Here is a 12192-nt window from a genome sequence, read left to right on the forward strand (position 1 = left end):
CTTGTATAGTGTGGGCTACCCTTGTATAGAGTGTGCTACCTTGTATAGAGTGTGCTACCTTGTATAGTGTGGCTACCTTGTATAGTGTGGGCTACCTTGTATAATCTGGTTTACCCTTGTATAGTGTGGGCTACCCTTGTATAGTGTGGGCTACCCTTGTATAGTGTGGGCTACCCTTGTATAGTGTGGGCTACCCTTGTATAGTGTGGGCTACCCTTGTATAGTGTGGGCTACCCTTGTATAGTGTGGCTACCCTTGTATAGTGTGGGCTACCCCTGTATAGTGTGGGCTACCCTTGTAGACTGTGTGCTATGTATGTGACCCACGTGATTCTAATATACATGTGATAAAACGAATGACCCCCCCCCCTATCCAGTAACTGAATTAAATCTCTAACTGGCCCTCAACCCAACACCGATCTAACGTCTACCTGTATCTAATTACTTTATTGTCAGCCTTAAAGCTCGACATTCACATCTGATGGTAGCCATAGGCTTTACGTGGCTGCTAGTTAGCGACGGTATAGCTGCCCTCAGCCACAAAGACAGCCATGATGGATAGGGCCACTTCACTTGTTTCCAAGATTTCACCTCTCTAAGGGCGATAATCCGTAACTGTCCTAGTAACACGTTCAGGTTTCTGGCTTAACACAGTCGAGATTTTAACGGTTATTGCCCTTTCACCACTTTAGCGATTCTATTTTTCTCTTTCACGAATGATAATAGAGATTTTAAACTGCTGAGGACTGACACGCTTCGACTTGAGGGGTAGATTTCACCTAAGTGGAGCAAATAACAGAATGGAGAGGGGGTGATCGTTTCCCTTCAGTAGTGCGAGACGGGTATTTAATGGCGGTAATTGGGCCTCGAGTAGTCCCTAGGGTGTGGGGATTTCAATTAAGAGTCGTTGATAGATCTCTACCTCCCTTACCTGTATAGAGGGTAAATCGGTAATTCACAATGGCATTATGGGTTTAACGTGTGCTAGCAGGGACCTTCGGCATCTCAAAACTGTTCGAGGCGTAGCCGGATTGCTCTCTAATTTCTAATTAAAACTGGCCTGCTAATTAAACTACCAACATAAGTAAGTTTTAAAATAGGAAAGTACGCTTTTTTACCCCACGAGGGTAAATAAAGTAGTAGAGCTCGTCTCTTCTGTGGCAATGAGAAATAAAGAGATTATGTGTCCAGGATTATACTAAACCTTATTTAGCTACCCCAAACATTGACAGGCAGAGTTTCTTCCAGGCATCTCTTCGGAAAATTTTTACCGCCCCCCCCCCCCCCCCGAACGAAATGAAATTTATATAATTTATATAGAAAATATATACTTTTAACAGTGTCCGCCGCCCCCCCCCCCCCAAAGAAAGTCTACCGCCCCCCCCCCCCCCCCCCGAAAATTTCAAGTGCCCCCCGGAGAAAAAAGTCTGGAAGAAACACTGTTGACAGGTACTAATTAGAGCTGGGTAGACTAGGAGACTCAAGCCTGGGACCAACTCCGAGACTTTGTCGAATCATTTCTCTTTGGTTTGTTAATTTAAAACATGTTCCAGGCAAATAATTTAGTTTCTAAACACTGAAGTCAAGTACTCATCAGAGCAGGGTGTATTAATAACGCAACTGCCACCAATTAATCTGCTAGATGTATAACCATAACGCCGGATACCAAAGTAATGGAATGTTTTTAGAAATAAAACGTGTTTTAATCCCTCCTTCCCCCCCCCCCCCACTCAATTGCCAATTAGAATAAACTTTAAAAAATCAGCATACTTGAAAGTATGCGTCATGGTTTATCATGTTAAATTAATGATAGGTTTTAATGAAGAGAGTGTCTTTTGTTTTTAACAACACAGCTTTATGTTTATATATTCAGCTGAGTCAAAGACAACGGAGTTGATAACAGACCGACTGGGTAATAAACTGAAGACACGAGTAATAAAGATAGAGATAAACTCTACTCCACCAATCCCGTTATTTTTAATGCTCTGACATTTGAGTGTTTGAACTGTAGCATTCTTTTTTTTTTCTTTTTTTTTTTTAAATCGACGATAGTTTAAAGTTTAACGAATTTTTTAAAATCGAACCGAAACAATGAGTTTTTTTAACAAAGAGAGGTAAGACAGAAAATATTGAGCTTTTCGAAGTAATGATGCGGTTATGCCCCCTGTGATATACAGTTGCCGAAATAAAAAAAAATTGAGCTGGATTCACTGTTTCCTAAAATTCACAATTATTTAACTGAACTCGAGTGAGCTAATGTAGCAGCACTGTTCACCACCGTTTCTATATAAATGGTGAAAAAGCCTTAAAATGTCACTTCTTTATTTGTGTTTACAACTCGGAATAATTTCTTGAAACTGAGAACTTAGATTTTCTGGATGCTCTGATTCTTTTACTTTTCATGCAAAAAAAAACACAGTTCAACATTATTAAAAATTGAAGAATGGTTGCTAAGATATCTATAACACTCTAAAAGATAAACCATCGCATGTAGATGTATTTGCTTTTCTTACCAAAGAATAATTCTTGCATTAAAGTTAAAAAGCGAATTTATTTTAGGAATTCATGGAAATAATTTCAGACTGTTAAAGACTGTTTCTAACTGTCATAAATAATAGCACTTCCTGTTTACATTTTGTATGTAGCAAATTAATGTAATTTACACACGTGTGGATACACTGATACACTATGTAAATCCAGAAGCTTAATTTTACATAACTCAAAAATTTAAAACTTGCCATATCCTACTTAAAACTTTAAAATGAAGTCAAAAATGCAAAAGTTTTCGTTGGTGAAGAAGCAGCTGGCCCCCACGAAAAGAAAAAAAAGTTTCAAGAAAATTCAAGAGAAACGTCACAAAAAGAAAAACACAGATGACCCTGAAATAGAGATTTTAAATTCAAGACTGTGGCCTACATTTGATCAGCCTAAAGAAGTAATTATATCAAGCTCTATGCGTTTACCTTTCATAAAATTCTAAACCATCATCAGTGTCATAGTGTGGATCCGTTTAATTCGTCTGAAAAATAATTTAACAATTTAAAACAAGGCAAAAAAAGTCCGAAAATGGTTTAAAAATAACACATTAAAAATGTATGAAAATAGAGCTTCTAGGCCTATGATTTTAAAATACAACAAAATAAGCTTGTAATTATCCTAACGAAGTGACTACTCGGAAGAAGATTTTTCTCCCCAATGTTTCCACTTTGTTGGCAAAAGATAGTGACCTAGGGTTAGGGCTAGAATGAGGGTTAGGGGTAGGATTAGGGTTAGGGATAGGATTAGGGATAGGGTTAGGGTTAGGGATAGGATTAGTGATAGGGTTAGGGTTAAGGATAGGATTAGGGTTGGTGTTAGGGTTCTGCGGTTGTAAACACACACGCATGCGCAGTACCATCGAAAGCATCGCCGCGAAGGCAAGTCGTAGTTTCTCTCCATTGCGCATGCGTATCGCATGCGTATCTTATTCCGGCTAGCATCAGCCTTATCCTAATGACCTAATAATAAATACAAAGTGACTACTCGGAAGAAGATTTTTCTCACCAGCGTCTCCACTTAGTCGGCAAAAGATAGCTCTGTGCATGCGTAGTGACCTATGGCTAGGGTTAGGGCTAGAATGAGGGTTAGGGATAGGGCTAGGGTTAGGGATAGGATTAGGGTTGGTGTTAGGGTTCTGCGGTTGTAAACACACGCATGCGCAGTACCATCGAAAACATTGCCGCAATGGCAAGTTGTAGTTTCTCTCCATTGCGCATGCTTATCTTATTCCGGCTAGCATCGGCCTAATAAATAATACAAATGGAATGATCATGTAACAATGTTCCTAATCCCTCCCCCCCCCCCCCCACACACACACACATCCACCTAACTAATCCTAAGCACAATTGAAACAACAAAACTACCCATGCCCTAGCCTAGGTAAATGATTTTATTTATAAGTAACCCTTAAATTTCTGTCTGTTTTTAGCCCTTATTTATAGTGCCGTATAGGCTACTATAGGCCCACATACAAAATGGCAGTATGTTTTTTGGAAAGTTTGCTCTCAGACTGAAGAGTTCAAAATTGTTTGGAACAGTCCTTGATAATCCCCTTCCCCTGATTTTTAATTACCAAGAATATTTCTCAAAAAAAAAAAAATTACATTACTTAAGTTTAGTGATTTATCCTATACCCATGAGATTTTTTTATTAAGGCTAGCCAGGGTTTTGTTGAAAGCTGATTTGGTTTATTGAATTTAAGGTGACTTCAGTTTTAGGTAACAATGTTAAACACTGATCAGAATACATTTAATTTATAATGATTTTATTCTAATTATAGAATCTATAATAATAGTTTCGCTGTCTGTCTATCTATCTATCTATCTGACAAGAACGCTGTAGAGAAAACACAAGCAAAATAAAAACATGCACAGTAATTCGAAAAACGAAGTATGACGTCGACACATTTAGCACAGAGTAGAAAATAATCTCAATCCGGAGAGTGCACACAGTAATATGACGTCATTGATTATCGAGTAAACATTGAATAAAAAGGAAATTTTGTCTTATCTAAGTGGTTTGCGTGAAGAGTTTCTTTCATACAATTCTTCGGGTAGGGGCGAAGCCCCACCCCCGCGTAAGAATGTCTGAGCCCCCCCCCCCCCCTCCATAACTCAAAAGAAATTTCTTCGTTGGTTTTAGTTTAGAGAAAAGAGACAGCACTATCAGCCTAGCGCCCGTTGTACCCTTCCTCAACGGGCCATTTTTCTCGTTAGTTTAATAATCACACAAAGCATATTATTTTTAATACATGTTTCTTTACTTTATTGCTAGATATTGCATTATAATTTTTTTGCATTCATTACTTTTAACAGGAAATTTTACCTGCAGATATTAAGGCCTTTACAGATCTTCCTATCTCTAAAAAGACTTTGGAAGGTAATTAATATCATATCTTTGTATTGTAGGCTTACTGTTACGCTGAAAATGAGATAAATTTTTAAAAGTATTGATTCATTGAAAACTAATTATTCAATTAAATATCTATTTTTTTTAATAATTTCGTAATGGTAAAGGGCTTAAGTCTCAGAACTTCACTACACCAACTGACATACAGAGGGAATCTTTGATGTATGGACTTAAAGGCCATGACATTCTTGGAGCAGCTAAGACAGGCTCTGGGAAAACCCTGGCTTTTCTTATACCAGTAAGTGAATAATGTTTTAAATTTAGCTACTAAATCATGAACAGGTATAAATGTTGATTATTTTTAATGTGACATTTTCTTTAGAAAAGTAATAATAATCCAACCGATTTTCATCTGTTATTCTTCATGGTCCTCTTTTTCTTGTCAACAGATCTTAGAATGCCTTTTTAAGCAGCGCTACACACCAAGTTTTGGTATGGCAGCCTTAGTTATCTCCCCTACCAGAGAGCTGGCTTATCAATCTTTTGATGTTTTAAAAAAAATTGGCAAGTTCCATGATCTGTCTTTTGGGCTAGTCACAGGAGGAATGGTGAGTTCATTACCCAGTTTTAGTACTGTAAACAATTTGTATTGAAACAGATTATGATTTAAGAAAGTAAAACATTACATTAATATGTGCTTTTTTGAGTTAACTTGTTTTGATTGATTTTTTTAGCTTTTAAAAGAAGAGGCTAAAAAAATGAACAACACAAATGTTATAATCTGCACACCTGGGCGGTTGCAGCAACACTTTGAGCAGACACCAAACTTCACAGCTGATGAGCTTAAAATTCTAGGTATGTAAGTTAGTTAGTGGAGCTGTTTTCTGGTTTTGAAATGTATCTTCATTGCTGAAATTTTGCCTTTTTCTTTTAGCCAAGCTGTTGATATTTTCTTATCTGCCATTCATAAAAAGAATGTTAGTTCAATTGTGAATTTGAATTTATCAGCATATAATTTATTAGATTAAAAAGAAGAAATAAAACATAGCTTTTGCGTGGACATAAATTAATGTTGGTCCTTAGGGAAATCTTTCTTATGTTGCCTTATTTTTGTATTTTTAAAAAAAAATTAATTATATTTTTCAGTTCTGGATGAGGCAGACAAAATTCTCCATATGGGTTTTGCAGAGACCATGAATGCCATATTAGAAGCGTTACCTAAGCAGAGACAGACACTTTTATTTTCTGCCACTCAGACCAAGTAAGTTTTTTCCTGTTGTTACATTTTCTCTTATAAAACAATTATTTAAATGGATAACAATTTTTTGTGCTTCTTAGTTATCCCTTTTTTATAAGCTCAGTACTTTAAGAAATGACTTGTAATTAATTCACCAGGTCCGTGAAAGATCTGGCTAGACTCAGCTTGAAGAAACCAATTTATGTATCTGTTCATGAGAAAGCTAAAGAAACAACACCCACAACTCTAGAGCAGGTACTTCAATGATTGATATAAACAAATACTAGCAAGTAAATAATGATCGTTGTATTTATGATTTTGTGTGGATTTAAAACTTAATTATTTTCATGCATCTACAGCGCTACATTATTTGTGAAATGCATGACAAGGTGAACACACTATGGTCATTTATCAAGAGCCACAAACACTCAAAGATTTTGGTTTTTCTCTCATGTTGTAAACAGGTGAGTTTGATGTATCTTTGTTGATAATATTAAGAGCAGCGCTTGATGAATTCTGTATAAATTTAATGCTGTATTTGGTATAAATTTCATGATGTATTTTGTATAAATTTAATGATGTATTCAGTATATATTTAATGACGTACTTTTTATTTTTATTTTAGACTCGTTATTTATATCAAGCATTCAAGAAAATGCACCCTGGTTTGACAATATTGTGCTTACATGGCCATATGAAGCAACACCAGCGCATGGAAGTCTACAACAGTTTTTCACGCAAGCAGCATGCTGTCCTGTTGGCTACAGATGTTGCTGCGCGTGGTCTTGGTCAGTTGTTCTCCCGACATGTAGATCTAACATTTGATAATATATCAAGTACTTGTTTACATTGTACAGTGAAGTAGAGTTACATGTTTCTGTGCCCTTGTTTGTTTTTCAGATTTCCCTGTGATAAACTGGGTGGTACAAGTGGACAAGCCTGAAAATGTTGACACTTACATTCATCGTGTTGGTAGAACGGCAAGGTCAGTTTAGCTTGGCTCATTTTTAAAGGAAACATTTAAAATAACTAAATGCAATAATAACGAACAAAGGCTGAAAAGTTGAAACAAGATTACTAAACTGCGCTTACTAAATAGAAAGTAAACAAAGATACCGGCCAGTTATCACTTTTGTATATAGAAATTATTGTGGCCCTTTTATCCATTTCATGAAGTGTTTGTTTACTTATTATTTGGTTTATACAAAGTTTCTGTTTTTTATCAACACATACAAAACTATGATGGGAATTATTTTCTACCCTGCAGGTATGAGAAGGTTGGGGAAGCATTGCTCATGTTGTTGCCTGCAGAAGAAAAGAAAATGGTGGAAGACCTGGTGAAAAGAAAAATCCCAATTGTTAAACTCAAGTAGGGTTGAGCTTCTATTTTTAGGAACTTTTATCTTTAATTTTCTATGTAGACTGTTTACACAACAATTAATAAATATTTTTTTTAGAGTCAGCAAAAAAAGAATCTTTGATGTCACAAAGAAATTAGAAAGTTTGTGTGCCTCTGATAAAGACTTTAAAGATAATGCACAAAAGGTAAGGAAGTGTTATTAGACTAGATCTAGCCTTATAATTTAAAGAAATATCTTACAGTAGGTATGTACAAAAGACATGTATGTCAGATTATGAAGAGCTAATCTGTTTTTGTGACCTGTCAGGAATTCAACTTTTCTTTAATGCTGTTGCAAGCCATCACCCTATCTTATCCGCTGTATCATCTCAAATATTTCTTTCCCAGGCATTTATTTCTGTGATGAAAACGCTGTATGTGTTGGATAAACCATGTTTTTCAAGTGTTGATCGGGACGCTTTTGCTGCGTAAGTCAATTAATTTTAAAAATCTATATCCTGCTTCTCTTTGTTTTACATTATATTATATGTGCATTGATGCCAATATTGTCTGCTTTAACTTGAGTGCATATCAGGGACATTCAGGCTGCAAACATTTTCCAGAACATTCCTTTTGCCAAAAAAGATGTTATGTAGAACCATATTCTTATTAAATCTGTTTTAAATTCTCGTTGTATTTTTTCAGTTCACTTGGCCTTGTCCAGAGTCCAAAACTCCCATTCCTAGAGAAAGCCATAAAAAAATCTCAAGCACCCACAAAAGATGTCCAGAAAGAGAGTGAGGAAAGTGACAGTGAAGATGAGGATGATGAAAGTAGTGAAGATGATAGTGAGGATGAGGAAGGAAGTGAAGAGAGGAGTGAAGATGAGGAGGAGAAGAAAGCAATGCTACAGCAGAAAAAAACTTTAGAGTAAGTTGTGGCAAGTGGTGGATCTAAAGGTTTAGTTAAAGAGCAGGGGTGTAGTGTGTGGAAACGATTATTTTTTTTTTGGAAAAATTTTACTTAAAATCTGTATATTGTACATGTAATGCTGTAGAATTTTTTGTTTACAGTTTTGGTCTAGCTAGTGACAGTGAAGAGGAAGATAATATTTACAAAGTTGTTAAAGATGTGCAACCTGAGGGTGAGGAGGATCAAACTCAGGTAAGAGATGGACGCTTTTAATTGTTTCCCTTTTATTAGTTGCTTCCCTTATTATTGCTTCCCTTTTCTAATTAAAAGTTATTTATTCAATGCACTGATTTCTTAGCTATTTATTTAGGCACATATCTGCTTTATTTTAAGATTGAATGCCTTGTGATTACATTTAAAATTTATTTTATAATGTTGTACACCAAAAGAATTAACTCAAAAATTGTTATGAAAACAAATTTTTCTGTTGATTAAATTTCATCAAATTTTTGTTCAGGTGAATGGAATTCAAGAGGTAAAATCTGGTAAAAAGAAGTCGAAGGCCAAGGAGAAATTAAAACTTCTCAAATACACAACCAGGATTATGTTTGACGAAGAAGGAAATGTAAGTTTTATTGTTTTCTTAATAAAAAATCATAACCAAAAACCTGCTCTAAACATTTTTGTCATTTGATGTTTATTGTTGACTAGCCTGAAGGGAAGGAAAGTGAAGATGAAGATGTTGGCGGATTAAACATAGAGCAAGCCAAACAGAGGATGAAAGAGAGGGATAAAGTTGATAAGGAACTGCAGAGACAACGCATCAAAGAACAGCACAGGGTAACATAACTTCTTTTTTAAAATCACTTCAGTTAAATAATTGGTATTAGTTGTATGGTGTGATTCTGAACTATTGTTCAAAGTTTAAAAGATCTAGATTCTATAATTAGTTCAATAGTTAAATTAATCGGCATAAAAAATGTTTATAAAGTTGGTATCTGTGGAAATAAATGTTATGAACCCAATGTTTACTTAGAGTTAACTATAATGTTATATATATCTGTAGAAAGTAGTACTTTTAAAACTTTTTTTCCATACAACATACATTAGTAGTGGTCTGCATTAATTTTTGTGTTGATTTCGAAGTAAAAAAATTATTGAAATAAAAAAATTGTTTATCAAAGATCAGACATTAAATATTAGACAAAATACCTAGAAAAAAATCACACATGAATTCCAAGGTACACATACACAAGACGTAACATATTTTAAGTACATTTTGAGAGAAAAAATCATTTCACTTTTGTAAACAACAGGAGTCCTCCAAAGTAGGCAGGGACAAAGGGTGGTCTAAAGTTCAATGTTCTTAGAGGTCATAAATGGTTGACCCTTAATTATCTAATTAGGCAAAATATTTTGTAACAGGTCTCATGGATAAATTTTTCAACTATTTGTTATTTACAGGAAAAGCGTTTGAAATTGAAAGAGAAAAGACGTCTGGCTGAGCTTGAAAAGAGGGGCGAGCCTGTAAGTAAAACATTTTTGACTGGATTCTTTCCCCTAGCACTAATATTGTATTTACCTCAGCACAGTAGGGGTACGGAGTTGTCTAGCGGTAGAGAGCTGGACTGCTAACCCGTAAGTCTCAAGTTCAAATCTGGGTTCAAGTCAGTAAACCAACCCTGAGTCCACCCAACTCTGATGTTAGGGAAAGTAAAGGCGGCTGGACATAGTTCTGACCACACTATCTCTTCATATGCCGAGGTCACACAAAACAAGTGAACTCTCCTTCACTTGCCCTATAGACCATAAGGTTTGAAAAGGGAACTTTACTTTTACAGCACATAGTAGCAGCTTTGGTGGACCAGATTGTCAAGTAGATTGGCATTGTTCAAGAGCAGCTATTGAGCATAAGGTTCCATACTAGTCTCCATAAAGCTTAATTTGGAATCAGGACATATTTTGGTTCTCATTTTGAAAAAGTTGAAATATAAGTTAAGTACTTTTTTTCTGGACAGTCAAGCAGACCAGATTCAATTATGTTTTCATGATTGAGTCTAAGAAAAGATTGTGTGCCGAGTTTAATGACCAACTACATCCAAAATTCTGCCCTATACAGACTGAGGTATATACTGTTAAGCCGGTCAGAATGAGTATTGTGACATTGATATATCACAGACCAAAGTTGAAGCTAAAAAGTTTTGGCTGGAAGGTCTTGCTTCAAGTACAAGTCCTCAGCCGAACAAGAAGGGGGGAGGGGAGGGGGAAGGTGTTACTCAGCACTTTTTGCAACATGAGGCATTGCATTATCCTGCTTGGGTCTGTTTATTCATGACATGATGCACACCATTCTGCCCAGGTACCATTAATATAAACAGAGTTCTAATAACCCCAACTGCTACATGCACCAATTCAAGTTTATGTATAAAAGCTGGGTTGGTTTTGAGTTGTATCAAGTGTTTACTTTGTTGCATGTTTTTTCACTTAATTCTAAACAAGTTTGTGACATAACGACTTAGACAAAACCCATCAGATACTGAATTAATTTTTTAGGCTCAAGAGCCGCAAGTGGTGCTAGGAGATCCAGAGGACAATGATGCAATGGAGGAGGAGCAAGATGATAGTCAGATAAACGAGGGAGACAAATCAGAGAATGATGAAACAGATGGTGATGAATCTGGTGACGATGAAACCGGTGAAGAAGATGATGAAAGTGACAATAATTCTGAATCAGATGAGTAAGTTCTGGGTTTTTTTTTTGTAATGAATATTTTGTCATGAAAATAAACTGGGACATGTGGTTGAGTTTCCAGCATAACCAGAGGACTCAGGTTGGCATTCAGGGGGTGGTTGCAGAGGGATGGTATTATGCTGCCTTAGATTTGTTTTTATTTTACTAGATTTTTGCTATTTTGAGTGGTTGAAAACTAGTACTTTCTTTCTGTGATTCCCATACTTTATTTTAAAAGCCAGTTTTTTTAGTACCACATTGTGATGTGGTTTATGTGTAGGTAAGGTTCCTAGAAATCTTTAATGGTGGTATGCCATATTATGAGGGTTTGAGATGGTTTTTAAGTTTCTGGTTGTATTGCTCAATCTCTTGTTGGAAGAACAAGTTTACCTCTATATATTTATAGTAGTTCTTATTCAATCCTAATTCCATTAATTAATAAAATCAACAAACTTCAGTTGGTTTATTGTAATTATTCTCATTTGTATCTGATCATTAATTCCTAAAACTATTTATTAAAAAATTGATAATGAACACATTTTTTGATGATATCAACAATTAGTTAAAGAAAGCATTAGCTTCATAGCTTATATAAAAATATAATAATTTATTCACTTTGTTTTGTGTAGACCTAAACCAAAGAAGCGCAGGTTAAATATAGGAGGCAAAGCAGAAGATGATGGTACAGATGAAGAGAGTGATGTTTCCAGTACAAAAGATGATGGTTCAAGTGATGAGGAAGACAATGAAAGTGGTTTAGATGGCTTAGAACAAGATGAAGCAGCAGTGTTAGCTCTCTTAGGAAAAAGCTGATTTTTAAACATTTTCAAATCCTTGTGTCCTTGTCAAGAAACTTGTAAATAAACTACCGGTATTTGAATATCTTGAGCTTTGCTTAATATATTTTTTTATATAACTCAGTATGGATCTGTCAACATTGTACACATATTTAGATGTGAATGTTCACATGTAGAATTGGTAAGAACAAATTCAATGATTGCCCAACCTACTACACACAGTAGTTAACTAAGGTCTTGAGATTGAATCAGCAGTATATCAAAAGGCCAACTAGCTTTGACAGGTGTGT

General features: G+C 35.5%; 1 protein-coding gene across 1 annotated transcript; it reads left to right on the forward strand.

The window, feature by feature from the left end:
• Nucleotides 1–2628: 2628 nt before the first annotated feature.
• LOC131930521 (putative ATP-dependent RNA helicase DDX10) lies at nucleotides 2629–11987 on the forward strand. The gene is made up of 20 exons (XM_059287050.1): nucleotides 2629–2934; nucleotides 4853–4916; nucleotides 5054–5184; nucleotides 5336–5494; nucleotides 5621–5741; nucleotides 6033–6147; nucleotides 6282–6378; nucleotides 6483–6587; nucleotides 6749–6911; nucleotides 7024–7108; nucleotides 7391–7492; nucleotides 7581–7668; nucleotides 7871–7950; nucleotides 8168–8392; nucleotides 8536–8626; nucleotides 8892–8999; nucleotides 9086–9214; nucleotides 9839–9901; nucleotides 10928–11112; nucleotides 11735–11987. The coding sequence occupies exons 1-20, from the start codon at nucleotides 2761–2763 to the stop codon at nucleotides 11916–11918; spliced, it is 2469 nt and encodes an 822-aa protein (XP_059143033.1). The 5' UTR covers nucleotides 2629–2760; the 3' UTR covers nucleotides 11919–11987.
• Nucleotides 11988–12192: the final 205 nt, after the last annotated feature.

This window comes from Physella acuta, unplaced genomic scaffold (genome assembly GCF_028476545.2).
Source record: "Physella acuta isolate Inbredline_101_S28 unplaced genomic scaffold, ASM2847654v3 ptg000099l, whole genome shotgun sequence".
Classification (NCBI taxonomy): Eukaryota; Metazoa; Mollusca; class Gastropoda; family Physidae; genus Physella; species Physella acuta.